The 16,745-nt window shown below is 54.0% G+C and overlaps 1 protein-coding gene across 4 annotated transcripts in view; it reads left to right on the forward strand.

Moving 5' to 3' along the window:
• The window catches only part of NIN (ninein), a 99,965-nt gene extending 89,130 nt beyond the window's left edge, over nucleotides 1-10,835 (forward strand). The window contains exons 28-30 of one of the 4 annotated variants that reach the window (XM_044436327.1): nucleotides 2,942-3,121; nucleotides 7,999-8,112; nucleotides 9,777-10,835. In XM_044436327.1, coding sequence (XP_044292262.1) covers nucleotides 2,942-3,121; nucleotides 7,999-8,112; nucleotides 9,777-9,986 — 504 coding nt within the window. In that variant the 3' untranslated portion in view covers nucleotides 9,987-10,835. Of the gene's footprint in view, nucleotides 1-2,941; nucleotides 3,122-4,552; nucleotides 5,143-7,998; nucleotides 8,113-9,776 lie in introns of those variants that run through there. The other 3 variants (XM_044436324.1, XM_044436325.1, XM_044436326.1) reach the window with 3 other exon arrangements.
• The last annotated feature ends 5,910 nt before the right edge of the window (nucleotides 10,836-16,745 follow it).

A 16,745-nucleotide genomic window follows, 5' to 3' on the forward strand; every position in this document is an offset into this window, starting at 1 on the left:
CAGGCCAAGGGGTGCTTTGGAGGGAGAAGGAAAGCTCGGGCGCCTCTTGGGTTGCGTCCCCATTGCTCTGCCCCGCAGCCTCCGTGGATGCAGATGTTCTGCATTAAACATATCCCCTCAGCTGCCTAGACTGCCGTCCAACCCACTGTTGGCCTTTCTGACCGACGGCAGTTTCCAGCTAGACAGACGGTTCCCGTCAGCCTAGTTCCTGAGGTCCTGGGCTGCAGGCCGCACGGCCGGGCGTGCAAAACACGTTCCTTCCTCCGGGACTCCAGGCCCCCTCCCGGAAGGAGCCGCAAAGCTGCGTGGTGGCATGCCCAGATGGCACATTCAAGCTGCGAGCATCTGCCATGAGGAAGAGGGTGTTCTTTGTAAATTCTGCGGATTTAAATGTGCCTTCTTTTTAAATTCTGTAAACAGAATCGGCAAATTCGGTTCTCCATGCAATCTGTGCAAACAAAGCATATTTTGCACAGTTTATTTGCTTCCGCAAGTCACCCTGGGAAAGCACCAAACGCCATCGGGAGCTTTAATGCCGCACCAGTCCAGCCCCGGACCCCTGGAGGTCTGATTCTGTCCCCCTCTGTTGCAAGAGGTTGCCTCGCACCCGCACAATGTATTCATTTGAAGTTCCAAAAACGGAACCCTGGGGTGCCTTGCAGCCTTTCAGTAAAACAAGGCAAGGCCCACCTGCAGACTTGCAATCTAAAAAATCATAACGCCCAAGGAAAAGGGGGCGGGCAGCCCCGCTTTCGCCTCCTCTGATTTCTGTCGAAGATCCCCCGTCACGTGCGGGTTGGTTTGCCTTTTTCTGTGCAAGCTGTCGTCTTGCCCCTTCCCGCTCTCGGACTCCCGTAACTTTCTCTCTCACGCTTGTTCTCTCCTCTGACCACTGGCTAACCTGCTCGTAGACCTTGGTGGCTGGAAGTAGCAAAGAGTGAATTAGCCCGAGAAGGTAGAACCCCTCCCCGCTTTCCTGTAATCCTGTTGCATGGGGTGGGGGGACATCAACCCCAACCCTCCCTCCACATCACATCTTTCATTTTCTACACAACCAAATAGGACAGCGGCAGCCCATTTCTCCGGAAGCAGCTACTCTCCATTTTGACGGGCCGACCAAGGGGGTCACCGCCCCCACGAGGGACACGATCCAGTGCAGCGTTAAGACAGAAGTGCGTCCGAGTCCCAGCAGGGCTGCCTGGAGGATCCTGGGATCCGTGTAGGACTTCTTCTGCCTTAACACACACAGGATCGTGTCCGTAGTCTCTAGGGCGGAGGGAGGCGGAAAAGAAAGAAAGTTGATTCAGCGGTAAAGCATGATCTTTCCACGAATCCCACTAAGCTTCGTAGCTTGACACGGGATTTCACAAAAATGAAAAGTGGCTCTAAGATTCCACCTTTTGCTTTATTCTTGGAATGCCCTTTTGTTCTCTTGTGACCATCCATAGTTCTCCTAGTTCTGCATCCATAGTTCGTAGTTTTGCATGCATGTCTTACATGGAATTATCAGTGAAACTTGTACTAAGCTCTCTGGAAAGCTTCCCTGAATGTTTTAGACGTTGCATGGCCCTTTGGCATGTTCTGTGTGTCTGTGTGCTTTTGGGTTTTGCTGTGACTGAAAAGGGTTTGTTAATGCTTTACTGTGTCCTTATTCCAGCTAACTCCCTGGCTGAACCCCATGTGCGGGAGACTGCTCAGCTACTGAGTTCAGGGGCTTAGAGGAATTTTCATATGGATTAGCTCAGTCTTGGAGCCTTCCAGACAGGAGAGACTACAATACCCATTATCTCCCGGAAGTCAGTTGTCCAGATATTTTTTGACAGGTCAGCTCCAGTCTTTGAGCTCCTTGGAGGTGCCTGGCTTTGGGGAACTGACTCACAGGATCAAACAAAACATCATGAAATCAGGGAAAATATTGAAAAGTTTTAAATAGAATATCGAATATTCTAGAATATTAAAACAGATAATTAAAAACGGACAATTACAAGGAATAACAAAAATGGGAGCAATCCTATGAAAGTTCAGGCAGAAAAAAGGGCCTACAATTCCCAGCATGCCCTGGCTTTTTTCCATGCTGGCTGGGGCATGCTGGGAATTACAGGCGTTTTTGGACTCCTGCTCCCCTGGATTTGACAAGTCAGGATGTGCTGTGGATTCAAATGAAGCCTCCAGCCTCCAGGGATCAGGGGCTGCAGGTGTGCCGTCCGTCCCGTGCCCTTCGGGGTTTCTAGCCGGTTATTACTGAAGCTGAATAGAGCTTGCAAAAATTCGGCTAATACTATCAGAGGATAAAGAAGTGGTGCCAGTGTGAGAGGGACCGTGCCTGCAAAGCCACACTGAGCTGAGGGCCTCGTCTGGGGACAGGCAGCGCCTCCGGGCCAGGGGCACATGGGCCCCCGTGCTCTCCAGCCAGATGTGCTTGTTCCCCTGCGCTCCCTACTTTTCCACGACCAGAGCCCACTCGGTGCTTTCTCGGCTTCTGTGCAGTTTTCTTTCCCCCTTTCCCGGGATTCAAATGCACGGCTATTAAGCATGATCAGGGGAAACCAGGAGCAGCAAACTCCTGCATTCCAGCTGCCGGGAGCAACCAAGGCAAGGCTGTTGGGTCGCGTCCCTTGCTCTGGATCTCTGGAGGAAGATCGGTACGCCTTAGAAACAAAAGTTGATCCCACTAGAGAAGGGCTTTGTGCAAATCCACTCATTCCTGACTGGAAGGCAATCCCAGAGGGCTGTTCCAGGAGAGCCCGAAGGCGCCGTCCTCGAGACCCAGGCCCTCTTTGAGCTCAGCATGCCTCAGTTCGCCCCAGGCGACCCCGGTCTGGAGAGGCGTGCATGGAGGGAGCCGTCCTTGCAGCTGCGCTGGGGGATGCCCCGGCGAGTGCGTGCGTGCCCAGGTGAGGAAGCGGTGCTGAACCCACCTGTCCGCCTCTCCCCCCTGCAGCTGCTTCACCCGAACTCCAGCGGGACGCGTGGCCCGCCCCAGCCTCCTCGCGACGGGCCGCAGCTCCAGCAGCCGGGCCGTGCCGCGGTCCCCTGGGACGAGTTCCCCCAGGCCGAGCGGCGGGGTCAGCGCCTGCAGGAGGAGGCCGAGAGCCGGCCCGTGGAAACGAACATGCCGCAGGTAGGCCTCCTCTCCCTCCTCCTCCTCTTCCTCCCCGGCTGGAGCTCCTCCGCCTCCAGTTGGCCGCCTCTTCAGCTCTCCTCTTCCTCGTCATGATCCTTTCTCTGTTTATGCCAGTTCAAACGAGTCGGGTCAAATTCCCCGTCCCCGCTTCACCAATTCGCTCATTCCACCCATGGCACTAACAGGTCATTCTTCCTAATCGGCGTTCTCTGATCCGCTGCCTGTGATCAGTGGTTTTGTCTGTGTGTTCTTCACATAAATGGGCAACATCTTTTATTAAACTACCTGTGAGTCATGTCTCCATTCAGGTGTTTCTGGGTACCCTACAGTGGTATTTTCATTCATTTTTGTTTTATTCAAAATTATATCGGGGTCACTTTCAAGGGTAGGATGTCCTTAGGGTGGGAAAACAGCCTCTCAGGGCCCTTGCAGAACAATTCTGTACCAAACGTAATTTATTTGCTTATTAAACTTGCGTTCTGCATTGTCCATCCTATAGGACTCGCTAAGCGGATAGGAAGCTGTCTTTTCAAAGGCCTCTGCTTAAGATTGGATTCCAACTCCCATCAGCCACAGCCAGCATAACCACCTTCCAGCTCATGCTCCCCGGGTGGATGCTGCATGTTCAGACGTTCTGGCCCTGCCGCATTTTGCAGCTTCCGAACAGTCTTCGGGGGCAGGGTGCGTCTGCCCATTTAGGGGCCTGGCTGGGCAAAGCACCTCGTGCCTTGGGGACCCCTAGCCCCACGTGCCCGGCCAGTGTGGCCGGTGGAAATGCAGGGAGGGCTCCAGGCCAGGGACAACTTCCATACACAGTTCTGCTTCCATCGCCCAAGGAGTGCTAAATTAATGCCTGCCTTCCAAGCTCTTGCCACGAAAGCGAGGACCAGAATCATACCCGCAGCCGGCCGTGGGTGAAGCTTAATGGGAAGGGCAGGAGCTCTGAGGACAGGGCTGTGGCAGGCACCTCTGCAACCACGGAAGGCATGATTCAGACAACCGGCAGAAGGCAGGGATAAACCAAGCCTCCGCCCCCTTTGCTTGGCCGCTCTCCCGTCCGACGCCTCGATCCCCTCCCCACTCGCTTCCGGCAACCCTTCGCTCGCCAGGGCACCGGCAGACTGTGGCTTGTGCTGGCTCTCCAAACCGGCGTGGGAGCCGGTCCTTCCGGTGGGGTTGCCGTTCTGGCCCGCGGGCCCAGGACAGACTGACGGCTTGCTCCGTGTGGCTGCGGTAGCCCTGCCCGAGGCCGGAGGCCCGGGGAGCGTTGCCCGTGACGCGCTGCGCGCCGTGTGTGCCTCTCCTCTCTTGCACGCGCCCGGCTTGCTCTGGCGGCTTCGGCGGCGCTGCTGCTCCACTGCTTTACCAGGTGCGATGTGCTTTCCAAAGACCCGTGCGTGAAGTTGTCCTCCTTGCCTTCTTTCCTAGGCCTTGCTTCCGGAGCAGCGGTCCCTGCATGCGGACACGTACAGGCGGATCGGGCACCTCTGACAACCCTTGGCTGCTAACACGCCTCACTCCTTACTCACACAAACTGGCATAAGCGGAGAAACCCAGGGATCAAATTGCATTTTTCTTTAAAAACAAATCCCTTTTATTTTAAACCTCTCAGTATTATGTTTTCTTCCCCCTTATTTATTTGCGTCAAAATTTGTGTGTGTTAGTGTGTGTGTGTGAGAGAGAGAGAGAGAGAGAGAGAGAGCATGGGCCGCGTGCAAAGAATCACACACTACTGTCTTTCATTTTTTTATTTGTTCTGAGACAAATTTTTTATTTATGTTATTTAAAAACTGCTTATCCCGGGGAGTTTGGACAGAGAAAAACTATTTTTTCTTCAAATTGTATGCTGTAACTATTTTTTAAACAAAAAGGTACTGATTTTTTATATATTGGATTGGAAGAAGAAAATCTGAGTTATTTATACAAAGTTTTGTACAAGATGTATAAATACTTTTTAAACAGGGAAAGCGCTACACTTTTTTGGATTGTAATTGGAGAAATAAACTACACATTTTAAATATGTGTCTTTTTCTTTTACTAATTAAAGGCATGTTGTATTTTGGGTGGGGCCAGAATCTTAACTGGATAAATTGAGTCATTTATAAAGGAAGTCAGATCCAATCTTTCGGCAGGGAGGGGCAGGGCCCAGGTGAATATTCAGGGAGCAAACAGAGCGCTCCTTCCAGCCTGCAGCCTGGATTTAATTTCAGGGAAATTCTTGGGGCTCCGTTCCCAGGATGGGGAGGGCTGAAGGCACGGAGTCCGAAAACCAAAACTCCAACATGTTTTATCTTGAAACTGCTATTACTGATGTCTGAGAGTCTTAGAATAGGCATCTCAAGTTATTTAGGAGGAGGAAAACACTAAAAAAATAATTCAGGAGGTGATCCGGTCGTCTAGGGACCTGAGGTTTGATATCGCTGTACTAGACAATGGAATGCACTCCGCAGAGAGGTCCGCCTGGCGCCGTCGTTATTTGGTTTTCGGCACCAGGCGAAGACCTTTTTATTCAAACGTTATTTTGATTGTTAATATTTATTTTTTTATTTATTTTCGGGCCAGGTTGACTCATATTATATTGTTTTATACTGCGCTTATTTATTTATTATTGTGAGCCGCCCTGAGGCTTTGGCGAATGGGGCAGCATAGAAGCCTTCTAAACAGACAGACAGACAGACAGACAGACAGACAGACAGACAGACAGACAATGGAAGGAAAACGGAGCCAGACGGATAGATGAAAGCACCTGCTTCTCAAGCACCGCTTGCTTGGCCGGCAGCGCTGTCCCGGTTGAAAGGAGAACTTGAAGGGGGGCTGAGAGCCCAGGGTTGGGGGGAAACGCTGCTTCTGTGGGGCACATGCAGATTCCGCTTGATCCTGGCAGGATGTGGCGGTGGCAACGCTCCTGAGGTTGGGTGTTCCTCCGACGCAGCTGTCACGGTCTTTGCTGTCGGCACAGTTGCTGAGTGACCACTCCAAAATACTCCAAATTATTCCGGGTAGGCAGGTGAGCATGAGCGGTTCCACAGGGAGCTTCCCAAGCCATAAGTGGGGAGTGAGGCACACTAAGGCGAAAACAAAAAGACATCCAGGCTCCGCAGCTGTGCTGTGGGTATCCGAGGTGGTGATGAATAGCCAGGAAAGAGATCCCATGGCTGGGATTGGCAGCGTTAAACCGAGTGTCCTGGCTGTCACCCAGGAAAAGTCCGTGTTGCGAAAGAAAACGGCTGGTCCCAAAGCACCCCTGGACACGTCAGTGGTGTGATCACACCGCAAATGCTTCTGGGCACAGCAGCCCGAAGAAGGATATTGTATAGTTGGAAAAAGGGATTAAAAGGGGGACGAGCATGACGGAGGGGCTGGCAACTCCCCCAAGAGGAGAGGCTACCAAATTTGGGATGTTTTAGCCTACTAGAAAATCAGCATATAAGGAGATTTTAATACAGGTATATAGAAGTAGGAATGGTGTGGAATAGTGGATCTGGAGCAACTTTTCTCCTTTTCAGTTTTGGTACCCCAAGGGATCTTCCCATGAAGCTGAACAGTGGCAGGAAGTTCAGGACAGATCAAAGGAAGGTGGTCACACAGTGCTTAGTTAACCCACAAAAATTGCGATCATGGGATGCAGTGATGGCCACCAACCTGGATGAATTTAAGAGGAGGTTAGATAAATCCATAAATCAGATGGCTCTCTGTAGCTCCTAGCCAGAAGGTTTTATGTTCCCCTGCGTATCCAAGGCGGCACACTTCCATACCAATGGCTGGAAGGTTCGAGGCCCCTGTGCGCTCCAATTCTGGATGGACGGATCTAAATAGGCTTCTGGTTGATCCAACACAGTCCTTTTAAGTTCTTAATCTGCACACCTGCAGAACAGCAAATTATGGAGTGAACCCCTCCTGGAAAAGAATTCAAAATGGTGGAGGGTGGGGAAATCAGGGAGGGGTGGTTGAGCTTAGAATCATAGAATAGTGGAGTTGGAAGGGGTCAGGTCCAACCCGCTGCTGCTGCAGGACACCAAGTCACACCACCCCACTCAGGTGGCTGCCCAGTTTCCCCTTGGATGTCCCCACTGCGGGAGAGCCCCCCACCTCTCCAGGCAGCTGGCCCCACTGCCGTATTGCTCTGACAGGGAGGAAGCTCTTCCTGATGTCCAGCCTGAATCTGGGTTGTTGCAGCTTGACTTGATTACTCCGTGTCCTGCACTCTGGCATCAGCAGGAAGAGATCTTGACCTTCCTCTTTGGGACAGCCTTTGAGGTCCTTATAGGGGAAATCACCTCTCACCTCTGTGCATGAGCTGAAAATGAATATGAGGATGGAGAAAACGAGAAGGTTATGGACTTTGCAGAAGCGTCTGGCTCATTGCAGAATCCTGGCCAAGACGTCTGGTCAGGTTGATGGAGGCTGTTACGCTCGGGGCCTAAACCCTACTTGGCTACAGCATCCAAACTGAGGCAGATTCCCAAGGCCATAGTGGCATCCGTGGGAAAGTGCAGTGTGCCAGGAAGTGGTGGTCCGGGATGTGAGGAGTACCTGCAGGGAAAGAGCGGAATGCCCCATCGTGCTGGGGTTTCCCCGACTCCGTGAAAGGAAGCTCCCTCCCCACTTTGGGTAGCTGGCTCCTGTTCCTCCATTGAAATGAATGGAGAACCTGTGCACCACAGGTGTGCGTGGGAACTGATCCCAGGGCCTGGGAGCGCTTGCACTTACTTCTCCTCCGGTAGTAGTCCCTGCTGACCCCAGACTTCTCAGGCCATGTCCTTTATCTGGCAAAGTTGGCTCTTGCCTGGGAAACTTCGTGTCACAGGGAACCAGCCAAGCATGTGGCCCTTTGGGCTTCCATCTCCATTCAGGGCATTTATGCTCCCTTTCAGGTCGCACCTGAGCAGCTGCTGCAGACCATGGAGAAGCGCTTGATGGATGTGGAGCGACAGCTCAGGCTGGTGAAACTGCTTCTCCAAGACAAAGTCAATCAACTGAAAGAGCAGGTGAGTCGCCCTCGTAGTTATGGGCAATTTTAAGAGTCATGCAGGGCCGGCTGGAGCAAAGGACTCTTGGTAATGCATGTGCGCACGATCGGGAGAGTTGTGACCCACGCTGGCAACGTCCAAATCCCCAAAAAACTGAGATCATCCAAGCTCTCTGAATGCCACCTTGAAGTTTCTTCTGCCTCATATAGAAACACAGAAACAGAGCGAGTCAGAAGGGGCCTCCCGGGCCATCTAGTCTGACCCCGGCTCCAGCCGGCTCCGCTCATGACATGCCTGCTATATGCATGCAAGATGATCAGCTTGTGGTTTAGCTTCTTGCACCAAAACGTGCTTGCATCAAGTATGCACTTTTCCAAATCTAAGTATCAATTTTGCACATGTTGACGGTGCATGTGTCCTTTTCCTGATGATTAAAGTGTTTCAAATACATTTGGTGCTTCTGCTCTTGTTCTGAGCTGCAGATTGCATTTGGGTGCCCATTTGGTGCTGAGGTCTTGATTGGATGATGTCTGATTTTGAAACATGAACTGAAACCAGTTTTATCCTGCACCCCTGTCCCCATCTTCGTCTGCGATATCGCTTGGGATCCTGGGGGGATGCCCTGAACTGGGCACAGTGCCGCTTTCTGGAATGGAGCTACCTGTCTTGCTCCGGCCCCGGAAGTATTGCCGGGCCTCCACGCTGGATGAGACCAAAGGACCCTGATTCCCCTTGCGCTGAGCAGCAGCTGGTTGCAATTCATTATAAACACGAAGTCCTTGCCCTTGCCAACCTGGGTAGGCCTGGCCTTGGTGGGGAAACGGAGTAGTAGATGCTTCTTCTTCAGTTATTTATGGCCCATTCTTCCATTGAAAGTGCCCAGATGCCATGGTAGGTTGGCTCCTGCTAGCGATGGACTTTACTGCCATCAAAAGCAATTTGATCTGCCTTTGCAATGTGGCACCCTTCAGATAAGCTGCGGTGCCCCCATCAGCCCCAGCCATTGTGTCCAATCATCACGAATGCTTGTTTACGTAGTTCCGAACATCAGGGGACACCATTTTCAGAAAGATGGGGCACAATTTTTACAGCATGGCTTGAGAGCTCTGAACTCACAGAAGGAAAGGCAGGGTATGAAAATAAGAGCCCCTTTGATTATGCCGGCTATGGGTGACACGAGTTGTAGTCCGCCATGTTGGAGGGTCACCTAGAGGGGACAGGCTGCTGTCGAACCAGGGGGACAAACTGTTTTCCACCCGAGAAGCAACTCCCACACTGGAGAAGCTCGTAGAGGCCCCATGGTGGGGAAGGCCGCAATTCCAAAAACGTTAGCATATTTGAATTTAAATCTTACTGCCAATGATTAAGCCTTGGAAGAAGCACGTCAGCCTTTGCGAAAGGGGGAAAGTCGAAGGACACCCAAAGAGTTGCTGATCGAGGGGAGGGGGCACAGCCCCCTGGAGACCAAGGGCAGCCAGACCAGCTTACGCTGGCCCTGCTGTAGACAAACTTTGGTCAGGGGACTCTTTCAGGCAGCCTCGCTCCTCCAGGTCGCTGACGCTGGGTGGTGTCGCATGCCAGGCTCCTCGGGGTGAGACGGTATGGAATTCAAGCCTTGCTGCCCCTTTTCGCAGCCCGTTTTTTGTGGTGCGAGCCCTCATTTCTTCCCTCCTTTGCTCCAGCTTGCCAAGAACAGCAGAGCTGATGAAATGGTGAAGGACCTCTATGTCGAGAACGCCCAGCTGCTGAAAGCTCTGGAGGTGACGGAGCACAGACAGAAAACCGCGGAGAAGAAGAACTACTTGCTTGAAGAAAAGATCACGAATCTCAGCAGGATCGTGAAGAACCTGACTTCGCCCACGCTGGCCTCCGCGGCCTCGCTGGGGTCGTAGCAGCCGAAGTCCCGCCTCTGCACAGCTCGAGCACTTTACTGCCATGTGCAAGATTCTCCCGGTGTCTTCTGGACGTCGGTGATGGAGTCCGTGCCCGGGACCCTGGGAGAGCCTCCGTTCTGTCCGTGCACACACCGAATCCACACGCCCACGGAGGGCACGGTTTAGAGCACTGCCTCGGCGGAACGCCTTTCTATGCATGCTGGTTCTGCTGGACTGTGGGGCGAGCAAGTGGCGCACTGGAGATTCAGCAGCCCCAGAGAGAGAGAGCGCGTGCCCCAGATCCCTGCGGGGTGACTGGCCATCCCCTGCTCCCCAGCACAAGCCCGGCCAGTCTTTCCGAGGCTCACCGGTGCGTTGCTGGAGGCTTGGGGGCCATTGCACTGTGCATACCAATTGGGACTTGTATCACCAACCCTGAAGGACCAGATCCGGTTCTCCATCACAAAGGGATTAGAGCCATCAGGGAGTCCGTGAAAGCCTTGCGCATAAATGTGTCGAATACAGTGGCACCTCGGCTCACAAACCTAACCCGTTCCATGGCTCTAGTCTCGACCCAAACTGGTTGTGAGCCAAGTCAAATTTCCCCATAAGGTTCAATGTAAACAAGGTTAATCTGTTCTGTAACTTTTTTTTTAACTCACAAAAATTTGAAGCAAAGTGACAAAGAACAACAAAGATCGCAGCCATCCCCCCCCCCCCCCCCGGCCCCCAGCACGACCGCGATCGCGCCCGTGTTCCTTGCACGAGCACGACCGCAACCCTGGGCATAGATGGCCGTGGTCACGCTCGGGCAGGGAGGACGGGTGCGATCGCGGCCATCTCCCCACCCCCCAAGCATGATCGCAGCCATCTCCCCCCCGCACCCTGAGCACAACCGCAATCGCACCCATGCAGGGAAGGCGGGCGCGATCGTCACCCGATGTGTCATTCGCGACCTGCGGCAAAATTTTTATGAAATTTCTGTTTGCGACCTGATTTGGTTGTGAACTGAGGCGTTTGTGAGCAGAGGTACCACTTCACCCTTTTAAAGCCGTCTGTTGGGGGCCCCCACCACTTGCAGAATTGCACTGTGCAACTATCTGCACAGGGAGGACCTCCCTCTCCCTCTGCAGAGTTATTCTCGTTTCTGCCTGGAACCTCCCACCGCCCAGCTCCATGGTGCTGGGGTTCTAGTATTATGATCGTATTACATTGCTCTGGTATCCCAGCTTTCTTCCTCTAACAAGGAACCCAAAGTGCTTTACAAGCTCCACCTCTCTCCATTTTATCCATTTTCATACTGTCCGTCTGGCCCAATTAGCCTGTGCAGAAGGTTTGAGCGACTCATGGACCTCCAGATGTGACCAGACTGCAATTCCTATCAGTCCCAGCCAGCCAGCACAGCCAAGGTTGGGGTTGATGGGAGTCGTTGCCCAATAACGTCAGGAGGGCCGCGTCTTGCCCACCCCATTTGTGACACCCCCTCAGCTGTTGCAGAAGGGGGTAAATTGTTTCCAGAGAGCGTCGGGGCGGGCGATTACTGGGGGCAAAATGTTGGCCTTGCCTGTGAAAACTCCCTGGGTCATTTGCAAGTGTCTCGGATCAGCACCTTCAGAACGCAGCCTCCCGCAGACACAAGATTATGACAGTTCACGGAGAAGAGCGTGGCCCAGGCCCTACTCCTTTTCCTTCTGAGAGACTTTATTAAGCCTTCAGGTTTTTCTCAAGCATCTTGTCATCTGATCTTGTCATCTGTTTTTTTGCAAAACGAATGCTAACACGCTCAGGGATCCACACTTAATCTGCCCCTGGCACAGAAACCAAGCAGCCCTGACTGCAGCAGGTTTTCCATGCAGTTCCGCCCACGGCCAACCGTGGAGTTTTGGACTCCCAGATTACTTGATCAGTGTGCCTAATTTTAAGGTGGCTTTATTTATTGATATTTTTAAAAATCATGTTGACAGAAGCACTTGATGCAGTGTGAGTTATCTTTGTTAGGGGCTTTTGGATTTTGCATACATGAATTCTTCGACAACTCGATCCTTCCAGTCATCTTGTAGCCCTGCCGCGGACAGGGGCCAGGAGTTACATATGAATTCCCCATGCCATCTGTCCATGAACTGGGGACTGTTGTGTCTCCAACTTAGGGCACCCCGCTGAATAAAGCACTCTAGAACATCCTCATCTCCTGGAAACCGAATGCCGTGGATCCTTTTGTGGATTCCACCCATCTCATACTTGCTCTTCGTCCTCCTCTTCTGCTCTCAGTTTCCCCTGCATGATGGCGTTTCCCATGGAATGTGGCCTTCTCATGATGCCTCTGAAGCACAGCAGCTTCCGTGTCATCATGTTTGCTCCCAGGGAAAGCTCTGCCTTGATTTGATCAAAGACCCTCTTGTTTGTCTTTCTGCCGGTCCAGGGTATCTGCAAAGCTCCCCTCCACATCATGTTTCAAATGCATCCACTTTCCTCTTGCCAGCTTCCTTCTCCGGCCAGCTTTCACACCCACACAGAGTGATCAGAAATCCAGTAGCGTGGATGATCTCAGCCTTGGTCTCCAGGCCCTGGGCTGCTTAAAGCGGCCCAGGCCCAATTCTTTTAAAAACAGCTGGGGCAGCAGAAGGCAGTGGAGAGGCAGGAGGAATGTCATTTAGCAGAGGTGCGTGTGCTTTTCCCGGGAGAGGTGACAAAATCCCAAGTACCCAAGAAACTGAAGGACACGGGTAGCAAGGACGACAGCTCCCTGCTGCAGGAATGGCTTGGACTGTCCTCCCTGGACAGTCATGACCACAGAACCATTCAGCTGGAAGGGGCCCTGCAGCCCATCATAGCCAGCCACCTGCTCAGTGCAGGACTCAAGTCACCCATCCAGATCTCACCCAGACCTGCCCCGGCATCGCTTCCCAGACTAGGCAGAACCGGGCTGCGTGAGATGGTGTAAACGGGCAGCCTGCAACAGCAGGGGGTCGGCAGCGATGGCCTTCTTGCCCCCTTCCGACTCTGCTGTGGTTCCACGGCTTCACCTCAGCCGGACCCTCTGGAATGAAAAAGAACAGCTGCGTTTTGCATGCACCCACCCCGGTTTGTCCCTGCCCAAAAAGCTTTGGAAAGGTGGGGGGAGCAGGGAGGGCTGTACCTGCCCCCCCCCCCCCCCCCGTAGCTGCCGCTAGTCAGGGTTGCAAGCAGGTGAGAGGAGCCATTGACTGAAGCCATCGGTGCTCAGCTAACTTGTATTGTTAGCCCCCTGGAGTGCATTTTGTGGTGGAAGGTGGGATAGCACTCGTTGCTGGGTGGGTGGGTGGGTGGGTGGGTGGAAGGTCAGGGATGAGGGAACCTTGCAGGCCTGAGCGACCAGTCCAGGGCAAAAGGCTCAGACTTCCCTTTGGACATGTCACAAAGGGCGAGACTCGCTGAAGAAGACAGTCCTGCTAGGGAAGCCGAAGGCAGGAGGGGAAGACCAGCCGTGAGCTGGACGGGCTCCACGAAGGAGGCCACAGCCCGGAGTCTGCGGAGCTGAGCAGGCAGTCCCGGCCAGGGCACCGAAACAGTCACCATACAGTGGACAAGGGCACTTAAGGGCAACCGTGGGTGGCGGGGCAAAGCGCGAGGGCCCGGCGTAGCTCTTTGAGGAGGAGGACTTGTCACCACACCAGTGCTTCCCCTCACCGTACGCCTGCGGCACACAGCCCCCCAGCAAGCCGCTTGTCCAGAGGCCCGGCAGGAGAACGCGCCGATGAGCATTCCTGCCCCGCTGGTGAGCTGAGCGGCTCCCATTCGCATCGGGAGAGGGGAGCCCAGCCCGAGTGTCCCTTGATGCCCCTGGAAGGGGCTTTTTCCACAGCTCAGGGGCCACGCGAGGGGCAAAGGAGGCTGCCATGGGGTAGGGAAGGGCTACCTCTCCGCTCCACATGCTGCAATACTTCCCCACAATCACATTCCCTACACACACGCACACACACAATGGCAATTAATTGATGCACATTCTGCATTTTAAAGAGGGGCTCATCCCTCCCCAGGGTCTCCAGTCAGATCAGCTCCATGCTGGAGGACAAGGATGCAGAAAGCTCGAGGGGACAGGGATGGATTTCCCCCTGCCCCCTAACCAGTCTGGCAGACTTGATGCTGCCCAGGATGGGGCCTGGCCCCAAAGCTCCTCCCCTCCTCTGACACCATCACCCCCCCTTCATTTCTCCTGAGAGGATGGGCATGAGGCGAGATTGCAAGGGATGCCGTATGAGGCAAGACTGAGGGAACGGGGTCTCTTCAGCCTGGAGGAGACTCAGAGGGGATCTGTTGGTGACATGCAGGTACGTGAGGGGGTGTCACATGGAGGTGGGCAGAGACCTGTTCTCCCCTGCGGAGGAGGGCAGGACGCGCTCCAACAGAGCAAAGCTCAGGGAACCCAGGTTCAATTTGGATACCAGGAAGCACTTCCTGACAGTTAGGACCCCCAGGGTGTGGAATGGGCTTCCCCGGGAGGTGGTTGAGGCCCCATTGGTGTTCAAGGCTGGACGTGCACATAGTGGGCATGTCGTGAGCGGAGCCAGCTGGAGCTGGGGGTCAGACTAGATGGCCCGGGAGACCCCTTCTGACTCGCGCTGTTTCTATGTTTCTAAGGCTGGCGGCAGAGACAGAGCTGCCCCGCTGGTCTCCAGAGAGCCTCATGCGCCTTACTCTGAGAAAAGACTCCTGGATGCAGCCCGTGCTGGGAAAGCTCTCCAGAGAGCCATGGGAGGTGGGCTTCAGTGGCAGAGCAGGTGAAGGGGCTCCTCGTGCTGCAGCTCGCCCTCTCTCAGGATCCACTCCCACCACCCGTAAAGCAAGCGAGCTCAGCCCCAGGCCAGCTCCGTCCCGGTCAACGGCACTCCGGAGACTGATCTTCCAGAGTGGCACCTGTTGCCACCACGAGCCGAGGGGAGAGTGCGTTGACGGTCATGCCCATAAAGGAAGAGAACGGCCACCTGGTGAGGGTGTGGTGAAACAACCCACCTTGCGGAGGACAGAAGAAAGGTGCTCGTTTTTAAGACGCATCCAGACTCCCTGATGTTTTTGCTGCAATGAACAAGCACCGCCACCCTCTGGAAATGGCCCAGCTGCTTCGAACATTAACTTTTGAGGGCCGCAGGGCCAGTTATCAGGTTCTGCCTGGATTCTGGGACGCTTACTAGCACCGTCGTCCTTTCACAGGCAACACAAGATGCTGGACCCCTTCTCGAGCCCGAGATACATAGATGGCCCACGTGCATGTTATCTGAGCTGTTACTCCAGATCTGTAACCCGTCATCTACTGAACTGTTTTCTGTGCTAGATTTCCTTTCGCAGTCCCTTAAACGTGGACGGCTTGGAGAAAGCATCTTATGTCAGTTTCCCCTAATCCTGAGACTCCTGAAGGCCAATGCACAATGGTTTCTCACTGTTCCCCCTCACTGGCAAAAGTATGCCCGAGCTCCCATCGGGCTGGGGGCTTCCTGGGGCTTCTCTTCTTCTGCCTGCTCCAGCCAGATAAAGCCCACCTCCCACCCTCAGCAGCTGTGCTGTCCAGACCCCCAAGCTTGTACCCGTCCCCCTCGTCTTAGGAGACCTCTCAGTTTATATGGTGAGCTGTGCAGAGAGCCCAAATATGAGCTATTGTAGAGGCACACGCATCAAAATAAGAAATAAAGTGAATCAGCTGAGCAGAGGGTCTCTCCACTCTGCCCCATCACCAGGGCCCGTGGGGAGTGGGCAGGTCCAGAGTGGCTGTCGGATTGCGAGAAGCATCTCGTACCCGGTGTAACTCCATGGACTGGCCAACCACACATAACGGGAAAGCTACGCAGGCTGGGACATGGGGTCCAGCCGGTCCCGCATTCTCGGTGGCAAACCAGCTGCTCACACGACCCCCCAAGTAAGGCAGGAATACAATCAGATGCCCATAACATGGCAAAGGTCCTAAAATAGGCTTTCCCAACTATGGCTGGCAGAGGATGATGGGAGTTCAAATCCAACACTTCTGGAGGCACCTGGGTGAGGAAGACTGCCCTAAAAGGGAGATTCTGCAGAGAAAAAAGCAATGAAGCTCCTGAGCGTATAAACAGATGTTTCCCCCACTGCCTGCTCTGATGCATCTTGGATTGCACCGAAGGGCTTCATAGCAGAGGATTCAGCTCCCGCGTTTGCCGCAACCAAGCGCTTTTGGTGCGTGTGACTAAGAATGCTTTGCACGGACTGTCCTTCCCATAGTTCCTGTGGCTCAGGAGAAAATTCCACCTCTGTTTTTACCATGACAGCTGCAAGGCACTCTGGACATGTTCAGAGGTCCTCATTCCATGATGAAGTCACAGGTGCCAGGGCCCGGAGTCCAAGTTCGGGTGTAAGCCCTGCGTGGGGGACCAATGGGAGTCAAAAGAAAAACCTTGTTTGCTTTGTCTTGCCACCAACAGAGACTTCTCGCTGCGTCTGAAAGCCATTAAAGCAGGCACAAGGGACCCATTACTATGCCAGACTTCATTTCCATGCTCTTTAGCCCGTGGCCGTGTTGCCTGCGGCTGGTGGGAGTTCGAGTCCGGCGTCCGCTTGGCGGGCCACCCGTCCTCCATCGCTGCCAGGTCCCCCAGACTGCGTCCTGGGTGCCCGGTGTCCTCGCCAGAGGCCCCAGTGGCTCCCGCCCGCGGGTGTCAAAAGGAGGCCGGGTCTCTCTGTCTCGCCCAGGCTGGGCTGCGGGGCTGCTCGCAGGCGCGGTCCCGCCACTGATCAGCAGGGGAGCTTTGGCCTGCTCCGTCTCCGACCTGGGCCGGT

The sequence above is a fragment of the Varanus komodoensis genome, unplaced genomic scaffold, assembly GCF_004798865.1.
Source record: "Varanus komodoensis strain SLA01 unplaced genomic scaffold, ASM479886v1 scaffold3, whole genome shotgun sequence".
NCBI classification, from domain to species: domain Eukaryota; kingdom Metazoa; phylum Chordata; class Lepidosauria; order Squamata; family Varanidae; genus Varanus; species Varanus komodoensis.